Source organism: Penicillium canariense, assembly GCF_028826845.1.
Source record: "Penicillium canariense strain IBT 26290 chromosome Unknown utg000001l_segment0_segment0, whole genome shotgun sequence".
Lineage (NCBI taxonomy): Eukaryota > Fungi > Ascomycota > Eurotiomycetes > Eurotiales > Aspergillaceae > Penicillium > Penicillium canariense.
In genome coordinates this window covers 6388342-6404404 of record NW_026622728.1, presented here as the reverse complement: position 1 = coordinate 6404404, position 16063 = coordinate 6388342, and the positions used below count along the sequence as shown (strand labels likewise).

General features: G+C 52.9%; 7 protein-coding genes across 7 annotated transcripts; 4 read left to right on the top strand and 3 right to left on the bottom strand.

The window, feature by feature from the left end:
* Positions 1-44: 44 nt before the first annotated feature.
* On the bottom strand, positions 45-1180 carry N7482_002197 (uncharacterized protein; the record flags this gene model as incomplete). Its single annotated transcript, XM_056684322.1, has 2 exons — positions 45-783; positions 897-1180. The coding sequence occupies 2 exons, from the start codon at positions 1178-1180 to the stop codon at positions 45-47; spliced, it is 1023 nt and encodes a 340-aa protein (XP_056547928.1).
* Positions 1181-2078: 898 nt separating this feature from the next.
* N7482_002196 (methionine aminopeptidase) lies at positions 2079-5529 on the top strand (the record flags this gene model as incomplete). Its single annotated transcript, XM_056684321.1, has 9 exons — positions 2079-2118; positions 2175-2303; positions 2406-3001; positions 3054-3317; positions 3369-3530; positions 3587-3673; positions 3902-4228; positions 4371-4649; positions 4729-5529. 9 exons carry the CDS (start codon positions 2079-2081, stop codon positions 5527-5529), a joined length of 2685 nt encoding a protein of 894 aa, XP_056547927.1.
* A 721-nt stretch (positions 5530-6250) lies between these two features.
* N7482_002195 (uncharacterized protein) lies at positions 6251-7483 on the bottom strand (the record flags this gene model as incomplete). The annotated part of the gene is made up of 7 exons (XM_056684320.1): positions 6251-6691; positions 6746-6850; positions 6908-7026; positions 7086-7144; positions 7209-7231; positions 7308-7378; positions 7444-7483. 7 exons carry the CDS (start codon positions 7481-7483, stop codon positions 6251-6253), a joined length of 858 nt encoding a protein of 285 aa, XP_056547926.1.
* Positions 7484-8633: 1150 nt separating this feature from the next.
* N7482_002194 (UBA and UBX domain-containing protein) lies at positions 8634-9676 on the top strand (the record flags this gene model as incomplete). The annotated part of the gene is made up of 3 exons (XM_056684319.1): positions 8634-8715; positions 8774-9120; positions 9170-9676. 3 exons carry the CDS (start codon positions 8634-8636, stop codon positions 9674-9676), a joined length of 936 nt encoding a protein of 311 aa, XP_056547925.1.
* A 482-nt stretch (positions 9677-10158) lies between these two features.
* N7482_002193 (DNA repair and recombination protein radC) lies at positions 10159-11052 on the top strand (the record flags this gene model as incomplete). The annotated part of the gene is made up of 3 exons (XM_056684318.1): positions 10159-10419; positions 10624-10803; positions 10861-11052. The coding sequence occupies 3 exons, from the start codon at positions 10159-10161 to the stop codon at positions 11050-11052; spliced, it is 633 nt and encodes a 210-aa protein (XP_056547924.1).
* A 309-nt stretch (positions 11053-11361) lies between these two features.
* N7482_002192 (DNA repair and recombination protein radC) lies at positions 11362-12075 on the top strand (the record flags this gene model as incomplete). The annotated part of the gene is made up of 1 exon (XM_056684317.1): positions 11362-12075. The coding sequence occupies one exon, from the start codon at positions 11362-11364 to the stop codon at positions 12073-12075; it is 714 nt and encodes a 237-aa protein (XP_056547923.1).
* Positions 12076-13817: 1742 nt separating this feature from the next.
* N7482_002191 (uncharacterized protein) lies at positions 13818-14057 on the bottom strand (the record flags this gene model as incomplete). Its single annotated transcript, XM_056684316.1, has 1 exon — positions 13818-14057. The coding sequence occupies one exon, from the start codon at positions 14055-14057 to the stop codon at positions 13818-13820; it is 240 nt and encodes a 79-aa protein (XP_056547922.1).
* Between the last annotated feature and the right edge of the window lie 2006 nt (positions 14058-16063).

The window sequence follows — 16063 nt, the reverse complement described above, 5'->3', positions numbered from 1 at the left end:
AGAAAGTATCGTACAACGCTGGATGGAGAAGCACCAGCATCTCATTAGGACGCAGTTACGGCCTCCTTCCTCTTCTTGCCAGCCTTCCCTTCCTCTGCCAGCGGCGCACCGGGCCACTTAAAAACGCCCGTCATAGCCCCAGCAGCAACCAATATCCCACACACAACAACAAATCGCAGAATCCCAAACTCCCCACCCCCCATAAACGTATCCGCCTTCTCCTTCGCTGCCATCCGCGCCTTCGACCGCCGCTCCCTCCTCCTCAGATCTTCCGCCTTCTGCGTTCGAAAGTGTCCCCGCGCATTGAAATGCCCCAGCGGATTTCGATCAATAAATCCCATCGGATCCTCAGGATCAGCTTCCTGCCCAGCCTTCCCAGTACCCTCTCCACCTCCGCCTCCCCCGCCCTTCCCATCAGCTCCCACCCCAGCCTTACCAGCTGCATACCCATCGCCCGTCCGCCCAGTATCCCCGTACCCACCCTGCGCGTAGAAACTTGGCGGCGGCCCATGGAATGTGCCTCGGCGCTTGCTCAGCCCGCTCGGCGGCCGCGAACCCGCGTAGCTGGCCTTGTGGTGCAGGTTCGCGCTGTGGCTGCTGTGGCTACCCGTCGGGGCGCGGTGGTGTGCATGGTGGAAGCCGTGGTCGCGATCGTAGATGGAGCGCTTCTGCGTGTTGCCGAGTACGTTATAGGCGGAGGAGATTTTGGCAAACCGTTGGCTGGCGTCGGGGTCGTCGCGGTTGCGGTCAGGGTGGTGGCGGAGGGAGAGCGCGTAGAATTGTCTGTGTTGAGTAGAGAGTAGATGTTAGATTTAACTGCTATGGAGGAGCAGGATTGAGAGGCTCTTGATGTGTAGTTTACGGCTTGAGGACGTAGTGTGCGGCGGCTGACGTACTTCTTGATCTCGGCCGCGGTGGCTGTCACTGGCAGATCCAGGATCTCATAGTAATTGTGTTCCTGGAGGAAAAATGCGGTCGTTGAGATGGTATAGACTAATATAGTTGGTCGTGCTGCGTAGTAGAGCTGCTGTCTGGTTTGCAGCCGTGTTGGTCGCGTGTGCTGCGTGCAGTGACTGGTGAGGCTGTGGTAGCGATTGCTGCTCACATGGCGCGGAGCCGAGGTACGACTGGCTGTGTGTGGTGATTGAAGGAGTATAGCGGTGGTACGAGGGGGTGGCATTGCCCAAGCTTGTGTCCGAAGCTGGTCACATCGGAGGGGGGAGGAGTGGAGTTGTGAGAAGGTACGCGGTCCGGCAGATCGGAGCAGTGGCGTCATTGGCGAATTTTGGGAGCGGAGGGTCACCACCTTGCATTCTGAGGATCCACGGTGCAATACAGAGGCTTTGTGGTCATAGCTTGCTATTTTCTGCTCCTCGGAATTTGCTCTCGTGAGTTTGGGTGAGTTTCATGCCCCCAGGCGTTCTCCTGGAAATGAGGTGATGATCAGATTAGATAACGTTGGTTGTAAACTAGGCTTTGGATTTTGGAGGTTCTAGGTTGGGATTGGGATTTAGTGTAGTGCATCCCTTGTGGATTAGCGGATATTAGGATCAAGATGCTGTCCAGTAAATAGTTCCAATTCGATGTCTTGGTCGCCTTTTTCTATAGTTGTCTTAACATGGTGCCTCGCCCTGCCAGGGAGGAACGACACTCGGGAGGAGCTCAGTTCCCAGGTAGACTGCAGGTGCAGTTAAAAAGTATAGTCAAAAAGAATCAGTGTAGAATATAGGGTAGTCAAGGGAATATATGGCTGGAATCTAAGTATCAGTTTCTACCTCTAGAAATCGAAGACACGCCCGAATAGATTTATACAGACCAGGGTGGCAACAGGCAGTTATAGAGAAAATAGCAGCATGGTAGGAAGAAATTATTAAACAGTTTTCACATGTGTGAAAAGAGTTCCAATTACTCCAAGGTCTTTCTCTTAGAATCCTAGACGTATGACGCGGGTGTTTTGTTGAGGCATGCTCCGCCGTTAAGCGGCATATCTTATCGTCAGCGAAAATCTCTCCCCGACATCCGAGTCGCCTCCCCTCTTCTTCCTCCCTCACTCCACTGCAAGTCCTCCACACTCTACAATGGCAGCTCAGGCGAGTGAGAAGCTGCAGCAGCTGGACCGTAAGTTCCAGTATTATTGACGGGGCGGTATGTTGGGTACTGAACATGTCTCCTAGTGAACGGCCAGCCCGGCGCCCAAGCGGACGCCCCGGCAGGCGGCCAGGCGGTCCCCGGTGAAGCCGAGGACGATTCTGACGATGACCAAGAAGAAGGTGATGGCGCTCCGGACGCCGGAGCGACTGGAGGTATGTAGCTTTTTTACCATTCAAGTCGTCTACAGCCCCGCTTTCGAACCCCGCACCCGCGAGGCTCAACCAGGAGAGGCTAACAATAGTGTCGCACAATAGCCGCCAAGAAGAAGAAGAAGCGCAAGTCCAAGAAGAAGAAGAAGGGTGGTGCTAAGGTCCAGAGCTCTCCGCCGCGGGTTCCCGTGTCCAATCTCTTCCCCAACAACCAATATCCCGAAGGCGAGATCGTCGAGTACAAGAACGACAATGCTTATCGCACCACCAACGAGGAGAAGCGCTATCTCGATCGCATGAACAATGATTTCCTTCAGGAGTACCGCCAGGGTGCCGAGGTTCACCGTCAAGTCCGCCAGTATGCGCAGAAGAACATCAAACCAGGCCAGACTCTGACGGAGATCGCGGAGGGTATTGAGGATTCCGTGCGCGCCCTGACTGGCCACTCGGGCCTTGAGGAAGGTGATAACCTCAAGGGTGGTATGGGCTTCCCTTGCGGCCTGAGCATCAACCACTGTGCCGCGCACTACAGCCCTAACGCCGGCAACAAGATGGTCTTGAACCAGGGAGATGTGATGAAGGTTGATTTCGGTGCGCATCTCAACGGCCGAATTGTGGACAGTGCCTTCACCATGAGCTTCGACCCGGTGTATGACCCGCTTCTGGAAGCGGTCAAGGATGCTACCAACACAGGTATTCGCGTATGTTCTTCGTTATCTTGAAGTTTCGTGGAGAAGACTAACGTGCTTATAGGAAGCTGGTATTGATGTCCGTATGAGTGATATCGGTGCCGCCATCCAGGAAGCCATGGAGAGCTACGAGGTTGAGCTGAACGGAACCATGTACCCCGTCAAGTGCATCCGTAATCTGAACGGCCACAACATTGAACAGCACCGCATCCACGGTGGCAAGAGCGTGCCTATTGTCAAGGGTAGTGACCAAACTAAGATGGAGGAGGGTGAAGTCTTCGCCATCGAAACCTTCGGCAGCACCGGAAAGGGCTACGTTCGGGAAGATGTAAGTCTGTAGCTGCCAATAGTGCTTGATCGAGTATTGACCTGCTTCTAGATGGAATGCTCTCATTACGCCCTTGCTCCTGACGCACCTAATGTTCCCCTGCGTCTCTCATCCGCTAAAAACCTGTTGAACGTGATCCAGAAGAACTTCGGCACTTTGCCTTTCTGCCGACGTTATCTTGACCGACTAGGCCAGGACAAGTATCTCCTCGGGGTAAGTTCACTAATTACGCACACGTTCTTGAACTCCGTGGGCTAATCTGTGTATAGTTGAACAACCTGGTCTCCTCAGGTATTGTTCAGGACTACCCGCCCCTTTGCGACATCAAGGGCTCCTACACTGCTCAATTCGAACATGTATGTCCTTTTTTGATCGCTCTTCGTTGATTTGATTGCCCGGCTAACCCAACCCCAGACTATTGTGCTCCGCCCCAATGTAAAGGAAGTTATTAGTCGCGGAGACGACTACTAGCTGGCTTGGAATATATATGAACCATGCCAAACACAAAATAAGAAACGACCTTAAGAAACGCCAGTCAGCATTCTTTATTTGGTAATATTGTACACCGTACGTTGTAGTTGCAGATCAGCGCCAAGCCACATTGGACCATCGAACTCTCCCGTGTCGCCCCACGTGGAGAGTGTCTTCCGCCTTTTCCTGTCCGCTCATTTCCTCCATGTCAACACTCCTCGCCAGCATTGCTCTCGTTAATCATGCCTTCGGTCGTTGAAACCGCGTCACCTCATCTCCGGGTGGCGGCGACCAAGGCGTCGTCCCCCGCGGCCACGGAAGCCCCCTCCGCCAGAATCTCGCCGCCAGAGACCTCCTCGGTCGAAGACCATTTCTTTTGGACCTATACAGAGGAGCCGCACCGGTCTAGGCGGCAGGCAATTATCAAGGCTCATCCGGAGGTACGTTGGTGTTTGCTAGGCTTGTGTGAGCATCTGCCTTCTCTGGTCCGGAGCTCCCGACCAGTGGCAGCGGGGCTAACAACGTGCTTCCTGGTATCTTGCCACCGTTCGTAGAGTTAATTGCTAACTGTTTGGACTCTAGGTCACCAAGCTCTGCGGACCTGAGCCTCTGACGAAATGGGTCGTCCTCCTCGTCGTGTCTATTCAACTTACCTGCGCATACCTTCTCCGCAATACCTCGATCCTTGACTGGCGGTTCCTGGCTACTGCATACGTGGTTGGAGCCACGTCGAATCAGAACCTGTTCCTCGCTATCCACGAGATCTCCCATAATCTGGCTTTCCGGTCGCCCTTGGCCAATCGAATTCTGGCTATCTTCGCAAACCTCCCTATCGGATTGCCGTACAGTGCTGCCTTCCGGGTAGGTTACCTCAAAACAAGGAACCCCCTTAGGCCGAACAGCTATGATAAACATGGATTCTAACATAATTTCACCGCAGCCATACCACCTTACCCATCACAAGTCGCTCGGCGTGACCGGTCTAGACACTGACCTCCCTACCGCGCTGGAAGCCTTTTTCCTCAATTCTCTTCTGGGCAAGACATTCTTCTGCACCTTCCAGATCCTCTTCTACGCCGTGCGGCCCATGTTCGTCTACAGTCCGCCCTTCACCTCGATCCACCTGCTCAATCTCGCCGTGCAACTGAGCTTCGACTATGCCCTCACCCGGTTCACCGGCTCGCTCCAGCCATTCTACTACTTCATCGCCAGCTCCTTCCTGGCCGGTTCTCTTCACCCCTGCGCCGGTCACTTCATTGCCGAGCACTACTTCTTCTCTAACGTGAAAAGCGGCGGCACCGAGTCCCTCGCCCAACTCAAGCAGAAGCCCGCCACCAAGGTCGACGCTTCGCACCCGCTTAGCGGCCTTGCCCCGCCGGAGACGTACTCCTATTATGGCCCGCTGAACATCCTCACATACAACGTCGGCCTGCACAACGAGCACCACGACTTCCCTGCTGTTCCCTGGACCCGGCTGCATAAGCTGCACTCCATTGCGCGGGAGTTCTACGAACCCCTGCCCTGCCATCGCAGCTGGGTCTGGGTGATCTGGACTTTCATCCTGGACAAGAATGTTGGCCCGTGGTGCCGTGTGAAGCGCGCTCAGGGCGGACGCGTTGTTGGTGGTGGGAGTACTGGAAAGACATCCACTGGGCGTGGGGGTGAGGGAATCTCGGCTGCGTCGGCGGGTCCGGCTGGCGAAGAGGGCGATGGGTGGAAGGAGAGTGAGATTCAGTGCTAGATTGCGTGTATTTTCTTGAGTCTTATGGATTGGTGTTATGACTACATGTAGTAAATATTGTGGATTGGTAATCATTCAACCCAAAATGGTTGCTTTATTCTAAAGGAACATAGACTTACGTCTTGTTTTCAGCTTTTCTGTACCCCACAGTACAACCTACCTATGAATATAGATACCATGCGCGTACCTGCAGAAGTCGCAACTTGAAGTGACTAGTCCAGGAACAGGCTTGGCAAGCCAAGTTGGAGGCTCATCAACACCTGCGTCTAAGTAGGAAATGACTTGCTCGGCAGCGAAAACGTTATTTTAGTATACGAGCTGGCAGCGAGGGTATGGATCATCTTGCGAGGCCCGATTATCTTTTATAACACAAAAGAAAATCGAGACGCTTAGTCCGTTCATCATAACATGATATTAGACAAGACAGGAGAGGTAAGGGAAAAAAGGGAGCAAGGAAGAATGGGACAAAGGAACTTCGAGCTGATCGAGAGCCTCGTACAGGGCCAGGTGAAATAAAAGAAGTATGGATACCAGGGGAAAAAAGAAACAAGTAGAAGGAGACAGAAGAAGGCTGATGCTGGAAACAAAACGGCAGGCTCTTCAAAAGACGCAAAAGCTAGATGAGACTCGGAGTATTGGAGGCGGGGAGAGGCGTCGACGCGTGATCGGAGTCGTAAACACGAAAAACCACAAAGCGGTATGGTCCATCCACGCAACGAATCTAGAAGAAGAAGTACGCGATCAAGAAGCTGAGCAGGCACAGCCCGGCCACGACTTGAACAGACACCCCGGACTCAGCCGGGGCGTGTGATTGCTGCATCGTTGTCGGAGCTGCCGGCGCCTCGCCGCCAGTCTTCCGCTGCCGCAAGCCCTGATCTGCGATCCGGTCCTTGAGGCGTTGAATCTGCGCATTTGCGTCTGCCAGCTGGGACTTCAGTTCGTCGCTTGAGGGGAGGACGCTGGCCACGGTGGCCTTGGCGTTTGAAAAGGAGGAGTTGGACTCGCTATGCGGGGGAGACTCGGGCTTGATGGGCTTCTCGGAGAAATCGGGGGCGGGAATCGGAGATGCTTGGTCGGCGGAGCTCTTTTTCGCGAAACCAGGAGCGGGGGTCTCAAAGTTTCCACCGGGGGAGGTATACGCGGGAGGTTCCTCCTCCACAACCTAATAGAAATGATCAGATGCAACACAAGACATGGTAAACCTGAAGGAACATACCAAGTCGTTTGCCTTGGACTGCTGCGACGACAGGCCCGAATCCGATGGCAGCCAGTTCACGCGAATCTTGCGCTCAATCACTGCGGACTTAGATGCTTTCTCGAACTGTCCGGTACAGATTAGTCACAGCACGGGCTTTTGCGAGCTCCAAAGAATACGTACAATGGCGGTAACATTCGAATGTTCCATGTCACTGCCAGTGACCGCAACTGACTGGACCAGGAACTTGTCCTTGCACTTCGCATCGGGGGCTGGTTCCTCCTTTAATGCCTGCAACAAGACTATTTAAACCATCAAGGTCAGTTTGTATATTGGCGCTTATCGGAGGCGGATCTCGAACCTTGAACATCAACTTGTTTGCCGGGATCGATACGGCCAGAGTTAGGGCGGACACAGTAGCTGGAGCAAGTCAGTCGTCGTATAATGCACTGAGGCATAGGTACTGGAGATGAATTGAGCGTACTGCTTCGGGGCAGTGGTCTTAACCTATCGCACAACAAGATATCATGTTAGCTAGCCGCGGACCTTGCCTCCCAAATACCTCCCAAGAATTTAGACGTACCTTGAAGACCACGGGTTCCTGGCCTGGGTTGTGCAGATGCAGTATCTGGCATACTTCCTGGTTGAAGGGCCCTGTGTATCCCAGAAAATCAGTCAGTGTCTTGCGCCGGTGGCGGTTGCCGGGTTCCGGAACTTACGCTTGAAGCCGAGCTCTGGGGGATCGACTTCGATAGACATGTTGATCGTGAGGGCGTGGAAAGGGAGTCAAGGACGGAAGTGACGTATGTCGCAGTACCCGAGGTTGCCGCGACAAGTTTGCGATTGCGGAAGAGAAAAGTGAGGGGAGGAGGTTATCGTGTCAAGGGAGTTGGCGCCTCAGGAGTTGATTATTGTCCAATTTGATGATTTGCTGACTCAGCGATCAGGTGATGTCACAGAATCTCGATATGAAAGGCGTTTCACTGGATTTACCTGTTCCAATCCGTTGATAGTAGGGAAGTTTTGATTTTAGCAGTCATGTGGCATATGTGGGACTGCCTCGGCGTGCACAATCCCCATTCCTCGGGATACAAAGCCAGCGTCTGCAAATCACTGCATGTGATGATGTTTACTGTGGGGGCCTTCTGATGGATGGCTATTGCCAGGCAAGTCCCGATGCTAACTAATATGCACAATGCTCCTGGGTATCATACCAGTTCACTGATGTAATCAATATCCTACCGACATAGATCACATATCATATTAAAGTTTTATAGGTGGGGAGTGGAATACAAGAGGCCAACGAATCTTGCTGTCTTATTCCGCAGGGATTTAATTAGTAGCATGTGCTGCTGGCGTCGAATTAAGCTGCTGATCTAGGCTAGATTTCATACGAAGGTACTGTATACGAAACTCAGGCCCTACCTGTACATGTATATAGCAATGTATCCTCTCTGTGTCTTCGCGGAAATGAAATTTACCAATAGTTGAAGAATTCTATGAAGGAACGAAGGCTTTGCTTATTGCGTTCTGAGCACTGGAAGGGGTGGAAATTACTCGGAAATTTCGCTCGTAAAATCCGATTTAAAGAAACATAGATGTGCCAGTTAGAGTGGTGTCTACCCTAGGGTGCAAATAGATTTCGCCCTGAGCACCAAGCAACAATTGTGGAGCGGGCCCGCATTTACCGCTCGCCGCCTTCGCGATACGTCACCCAGAAGCTCACCTCTCACCCACATCAATTACTTCCTCATTTCTACCGGCTGAACACCCCGCTCTTTCTGTCGACTGTTTTGTTCAAAATACGCACCATAGTCCCAAGCAAATTTCTGCGACAATCGAGGCATCTGCGCAGCCGCTCAACGCGATTCCATCTTCCCCCACTTTGTTGTCACCAGCGCTACGAACCATGGCTTCCGATCTAGACCAGCTCATTGAGATGGGCTTTGACAAGGAAAGGGCCCAACTGGCAGTTGCAAAGACCGGTGGCCGTAAGTGGTGGTTCTTCGAAGGATCTTCCTGCACCACTCCATCTGACAACCTGTATAGTGCAAGGAGCGCTAGAATGGCTGGAGGATCATCAGGACAAGTCGTTAGAGGAAATCAAGGCGTCACAGTCACAGCAAGCTGAGGATGAGGAGGCGCCAGCTCTCAAGCCTGGCGAGGAAGCCCGGAGCTTGGTTTGCAACGACTGTGGCAAGATGTTCCGCAGCCAGGCGCAGGCGGAGTTCCATGCTTCTAAGACGCAGCACACCGATTTCTCCGAGTCTACCGAAGAGCTTGCGCCGTTAACTGAGGAGCAGAAAAAGGAAAGATTGACAGAGTTGCGGGAGAAGCTGGCAGCTAAGCGAGCAGTGCAATCCGAGCAGGACAAGGCCGACCAGAAGAGGAACGAGGTACGTATCATGCCAGAGCTTTGTAGGCACCAACTAATTAACTCTCCAGGAAATCCGCCGGAAGAGCACAAAGGAGAGCCAAGACGCAAAGGAGGAGCTAGAGCGGAAACAGATGCGGAAAGAAGAGGCCAAGAAAAGGCAGGAGAAGCTGGACGAGAAGGCAGCCCGAGATCGTGTCAAGGCCAGGATCGAAGCTGATAAGGAAGAACGTCGTCGGAAGGCTGAGCGCGAACGTGCTGAGCGGGCGGGCGTTGCTGTTCCTCAAGAGCCTGCCGCTGCTCCGGCGCCCGCTGCGTCTGGCCCTGTTGCATCCAAGCCTGCTTCTGCTTATACTGAGACTCGTCTGCGTTTCCAGACCCCCAAAGGCAATATTATGAAAACACTGCCGGTCACTACGACTCTGTTTGAGGTCGCCGCGGCTCTTAAGCAAGAGGACGGCCTCGAAGTTCAGAGCTTCACTCAGACTTTCCCTAAGAAGGTGTTCGATGGTGAGTTTTTCGGAGAGTCACTGAAAGAACTAGGCCTTGTGCCTAGCGCCAGTCTCGTTATTCAATAATTGAGCGGCACCACGGTCCTGCTGAGGACCCAGGGGCAGCGTATGCGTCGCTTGAGAAGAACGAGTAACAACGTAGCTCCTTAACAGATTCAGCATTTACAAATGATTAGCAGCTACAATGTTGCCGAGACAAATTTCCTGCATGGTAGATCATGTAAAAATAATTCTAAAACTAGCAATCAATTAATCAATACGCCCTGAGATAGTTCCACACAGACATGCGGCTCTGCTATGTGCTGGTTGGTGGCCTAACTTATCGGGAGACTATCAACACGTGATATCGCGATCGCCCGCGTGATGAGTGAGACGCGCTCGACACGCTTTCATCGCTCATATCCAACACATAACAACGCCCACTAAATATGCCAGCGTGAGAACCAAAAAGCCCAATTTATGAACCTGTGGTCCCAATGAAACCAGCAACTAATATAGCCTCTCCCAGTGTTGGCGACCAACATCGCCGTGGACCCGCGGCCATCGGTATGCCTAGCGCTCCAGGTCCCGTCACAGCGAACCCTTTTGAGGAGCCCCAACGTCGTATCAGCGAGTTCACTGCCATGGAAATTGCCACCCTTCAAGCTCGTCTCGACAGGAAACTCGGACCTGAATACATCTCCGCGCGACCTGGTGCCGCGGGGCAGAAAGTACACTATCTCTCGGCGGATAAGTGCATCAATCTTGCGAACGAGGTCTTTGGTTTCAATGGCTGGTCCAGCTCGATTCAGAAAATTGACGTTGATTTTGTGTGTTACTATATACTTGTGTATGGCCGAATTCTAGGCTAACATCTGCGGACAAGATCGAGGAAAACCAAAACACCGGCAAAATTAGCCTAGGGCTGTCTGTTATTGTCAGAGTCACACTCAGAGATGGGTCCTTTCACGAGGTACATACATGCTTTGTGCTCTACAAATACCTCCAAGAGGCGAGGCTGATTTCTTTGATAGGATATCGGCTACGGTCACATCGAGAATTGCAAGGGCAAAGCGGCCGCATTCGAGAAATCCAAGAAAGAAGGGACAACGGATGCTCTAAAACGTACACTGAGAAACTTTGGAAATGTTCTGGGCAACTGTGTTTACGACAAGGACTATCTTTCAAAGGTTACCAAGATCAAAGCTGCGCCTGTGAGTGACCTATGGCCTCTGGATGCGTTGTATCTCTTTAGCTCACCTTTCCCATAGGCCAGATGGGATGTTGATGAGCTTCACCGTCACCCTGACTTTGCGCCGATCAAGAAAGAGCCTGCTCCACCAAAACGAGTCTTAGAGGATGATGACTTGCCTCCTCCACGTCCGTCTGAGCCTGCAAAAAGCAGCATCACCAGTCACATTGCTGCCTTCGACGGCGATGGCGAATTTGGAAGTATGTCGTGATTCACGAACCTTCTTGAATCTGGCTAACAAGACAAAGGCGATCTTTTCGACGAAGCCGACTTCGTGGTGACCAATACTGGCAATCCTGATGAGATCTCAATAGAGCCAGAGCTGCTGCAGCACCCACCAACTTCTATGAATCATCCCTTTCCTCAAAGAGCGCCACCACCCGGGAGGTTTGACTCTACTGTTGTGACCCCTTCGAAGCCGGAAAGATGGAACGGAGCGAACAGGTTTGGCGCAAGGCAATCTTTACCCCCAGACGCACGACCGACGACCACATCAGGTATATCAGATCAAAGACGACCCATGGCGGCGCCCGGTCCCACAAATAACATCTCTAATGCGAGACCGACGGGTCCGCCTCAATCAATGCAGAGCACCAATGGCCCACCTCAAATTAAGAGAGAACCCGGCCCAACAATCAATCAGGAACCGAACCAGCCCCCGCCTGGCTCTCAATCTGTCGGGTTCTTCTCAGCGCGAGCTGCAGATCTGCTCCGTGACAACCCCAACGCCGCGCCAATTCCTGGATCACAATTCGATCCTCATGCAGAGAGCCCATCTATTCGCAAGACCGCTGGCATAGACCACACCAAGACCGTCGCGGTGGTCAGAACGGGGAACGGCGTCTCGCCAGCGCCAGATAAGGCGCGCCCGCGCGACTATGTCAGCCCTGCACCGGACTTTCAGCGCCGAGTCGGTGGTCCAGGAGGCCCGACAGCCGGTCCCGGCAGCCCCTTATCCAGAGGCCCATCTGCTGGGTCCTTCCGACCGCTGACTCGACCCGGCATCGACTCCAGGAACGCGCCTAACCCGGGCACGATGAACAGAGGGGGCAGCGTACCGCCGCAAAACATGAACGGCAAGCGTCCTCCCTTGAGCGATGTTACCAATGCCAATGTTTCGCCTGGCACAAACCCCCCTGAACCCACTCCAGCTGGTCCAAATGACCCGAAGCGACCCCGGGTGTCAGATGGAGCACCTGGGCAACAACAGCCACCTCAAGCTCCACAGCAATAAGTATCTCCCATTTTGGTTTGAAAAATAACGGGATGATGCGTCAGTATGCAATTAGCGGGTATTTTTATTATCGGTATTCGAGCTTACTTCCACTTTTGCTCGAGGCGTCATTGTCATTGCTGTTCAGCATGCTGGGAAACGGAGGGAGGCGTTTCGGTGTATAGAATCAACTGAGATTGCAAGGCCGCGACATGTCTAAGCGATCGGACTGGATGGACAGCGAGTATCTTCTTCATAATTCGGAGGAACATGTCTACTTTAGATAGAGCACTTTCCGTTAGTCGCACTGCAGATCTAGATCGCGGAGTTTCATTCACAAGACTTAACGAGTGTTTTGATAGTAAAGAGTTCTTGCGCGGGACACAGTCCCTTCGTAATGGTTTATACCAGGGCTGCTTCGCCTTATTCCTTCACGATGATAGCACCAGAGAATCGGTGGGAAAGACGCCGTTATGATTTATGCCTGGGAGGCGGCACCTTGGGGGAAAAAAAAACCAGAGGCCGGCTTGGGGGCAAAGGGGCAGCCAGGGCAACAACTGCCCAAATGGTTCACGCACCTACTGTGTAGAGTACGTACCATGGGGCCGCATCGCTCAGGAGTGTGCAGGGGTAAAAAAAAATCTTTCTCGTCATTTTGGGGTGGCACTGTGCGTGCGCCAGTTTTTTAATCTGAGATAACCGCCCAGGGCAAGCCACCCACACTGAAAATACGCATGTTGCCTACACCGATGGCTTGTCAAATGAAACGAACAGCTAGAGTTAGGTTGATTTTTTGTAGAGAAAAGTGGACGTAGACAACAAAGGCAACCAAGCAACACCCGCAAGCGAGTGCCAAAGTCAACCTTGTCAGTGAATCTTGCACGAGTCCGTCTTTCTTCAGCTGGATCGTTGGGGACTCAGCCTCAATCATTTGGGCTTCCGCCTAAGGGAGATCTGACGGCACTAGCATGCCCTACTCTGCTCAAACAAGTTAAGACGGAAGGTAATTATATGGGCGATCTTCGCCACCACCCCAGTCGGAAGACTCCCCATATTACTTATGCCCCTTTTTCCTCCGGTATCGATCGAGCTACCCCTCCACCTGGGGTGGAGATGACCTGATACTTCCGATTCAATATAGAATAAGAAATTGGGGGAAATCCGGTGTCGCGGCTGAGGCCCCATCCATGCCAGCATGCCCGGACCGCCGTCCCCAACGAACTAGGGCTGGGAATTTCCCCCGGCAGGCAAGAATCACCGAAATACAACAGATCTGGCCTTGGTGGAGATGGTTCAAGTGTGTCCAGAGGATATAGATGTGACATTACCTCGTATCAAATTGAAATTCGATTTCTGTATTGCGCTCTCTCCCGGAAGCGCTCCAAATGCCCGCCCATCTGCTCCAGCACACGGGGTAACACATCCCCCACCCACGACCCACTCATGACTGCTCGAGCGCCAGCGTAAACTCTCCCATGATGCACTAATCTCGAAGGGGGTTCCGGTCTTGCGGCAGTCGATGGCATACCCGGTGGACTACGTACCAAGGCCGGTGGCGGCGGACCAACACGTTGGTGGGGGGGTGTCTATTCATCACAAAAGGTCGGATAGTGGTACTTTGAGAGGGCCCGTCCTTTTCTTGTTATGTCTCTGTCAGGCCTGTGGAACGGGTCCAGCAGTCCAGCTCCAGAAGTAGCTCTGCCAGGGTGGTTTAAAAGCTTTTCGAATCCCCCATCTCCCGCCCTTTCTCTACTACAGGCTTCTTATTTCCCCCAAAAAGCTTTCTTCTTTGCGAAGCTGCTCACGTCAATAAGACGTTGGGTTGGGATCACCTCCACACCACCTGCGTCAAGACCGAAGAAGCCCTCTAGAACAGCATGCCCGGCGAACCGGTTTCGGGTCCACCCAACCATGGACAACGTCCTGATCTGGAGGCCATGGGCTCGGGAAATCATCCCAAGAAACATAGACCGGGTGAGTTCTTCTTCTTCTGGGCGGCCCATTGATTTGGGGTAGCCGGATGACTTCTAACACTTGCTCTTCATTAGTGCATCAAGCCGACCAAAGCCCCTGTGACAAAAATCCCCCATCCCCTGGGGAATCCGACCTCCAGAAGCACAAGCCCAGTCCCGAGAAACGTGAGAACCACCCCGACCGCGGATGGCAGTCATCAACTAACACTCCGAGTTACATAGTGGAGGGAGGAAAATCAGAGGAATCAGGCCTTTAAGGAACGGATATACTACAAAAGTGGACGTATAGAGATTTAGAAAAGGCCTTGGTGTGCGTGGGTGCCTATATAAGGAGTTTTATGTGCCAGGCTGGGGGGTATTTGAATGCATTCCTCTGACTTGAGCTCTGATAGTATCCCCCGAGATATAGGCAGGAGTTACAGTATAATTCACACGCTACCTGGCTGAAGTGTTGTCCTACCATTGATATTTACCGTTCCCTGGGTCTAAAACAAAAGCATTTTATTTTCACCTATTGTTTGTTGTATAAATGGGACGAGGCCCCGGGCGCAGACTAACCCAAGTATCGGGATCGCCAAATCGGGTATTTTCAATCCGGAGAAAAAAGCCCTAATTTGTGACATTGACAGGGTGCAGCCAGGAGCAACGGGGGACTGGCTGCCTAGTTCCCAAGTATACGGTTAAACCTTCGTGCGGGTGTGTAGCTCATTGGGGGGGGGGGGAATTTCCGACATGGGCAAGAAATGTCCATTGCGTCGTCGGGGGAGTCACACAGAACGATCCGCGGGAAAAAAACAGGGTTCCATATCCGAAGATCTAGAAGCAGGGCGAAAGTCTAATTGCTCTTCTAGGGACGGACGGTTCGGATGTAGGCGGTTGCATGGGAAACCAAGGCCGCGACCAATAGAAGGAAGTATGGAGTACAGAATAAGATTGTTTATGCATCAGCGCATTGGAAGATTTTATTATCAACCGATGGGTGCAGTCGCTGCGTTCCCCGTCTCCGGGCTCGAGCCTTTCTCAGAGTCGACGGAAGCTGAGTCCTTTAGCTCACCTGGTCCACCAGTGCTGGCATGATTCTGTAACTGGCGCGGCCCTCCGCGCTCTGCTTCGGAACAAACCAGGTTCTTTGAACCGACCTGTGGGCCGGCTCCTCTACCTGCCAGGCACCAGGTGCCCGACACGCTGCGCCGCCTGTTCGAGGTGCTGCACACATTGCTACTAGTTCGTTCCGACCGCACTGACCCCCTTCTTTGAGTCCCAGCTCCTCAACATGCTGAGGAGTGTAAATCCTGGAAAATTTGATCGGAGGTCATCTCTCCCCACCGGATAGATAGGATTCTGACGTATTATGTGGTTGGAAGAGAGGCATTTAACAGTCGGAAACAACCAGGATCCGCGGCCAATCAGCATAGCAGGTACTCGTGCTATCAGTACCGACATGATGGAACCTAGCGCAAAACCGAATAGGGATCGTTCCGCCGGCGGTCCATGAGGATCTCGTGCTGGCCAGTGGGCCCCAACGGCACTTTCGTATCTTTGTCGGCTTGCCTGCATCCCCGATGCTGTCCATCAACCTACCCTAACCGGGAAACGCGAAGTCTCACAGTATCGGAGGGTCCGGTGACATGCTTCACACGAAGACGATGAGAGGCAGGATCAGCATAGTCCCCGAGACCCCGAGCTCCCGCTGGATCGCTGGATCGCGTTGAACCACTGACCGCTTTTTCCGGTCTAGATTACCGCTTCAGTAGTTGCCCAAACCGAGTTTAACTGTTATTACGGCCGGGCCGGACAGTCATGCATAGCCCTAACTTTTATGCCCACATATTTACCTTTTCTCCGAAGTGGTTGCCCTACGTTATGAAGCTTGCGAACCGATCAAGGGACTGCACGTGGGCACTTGGTTTACAAAACGGCGTGAAAGGGAGAGAGGTTACTCGCCTAGACCTAATCGTAGCCCCATATAGAGTCCAACAGCCCCTACTCGGAGGGCGGAACAGACGCCGAGTGGCCTTGGAGGCAGCGCCAACGAA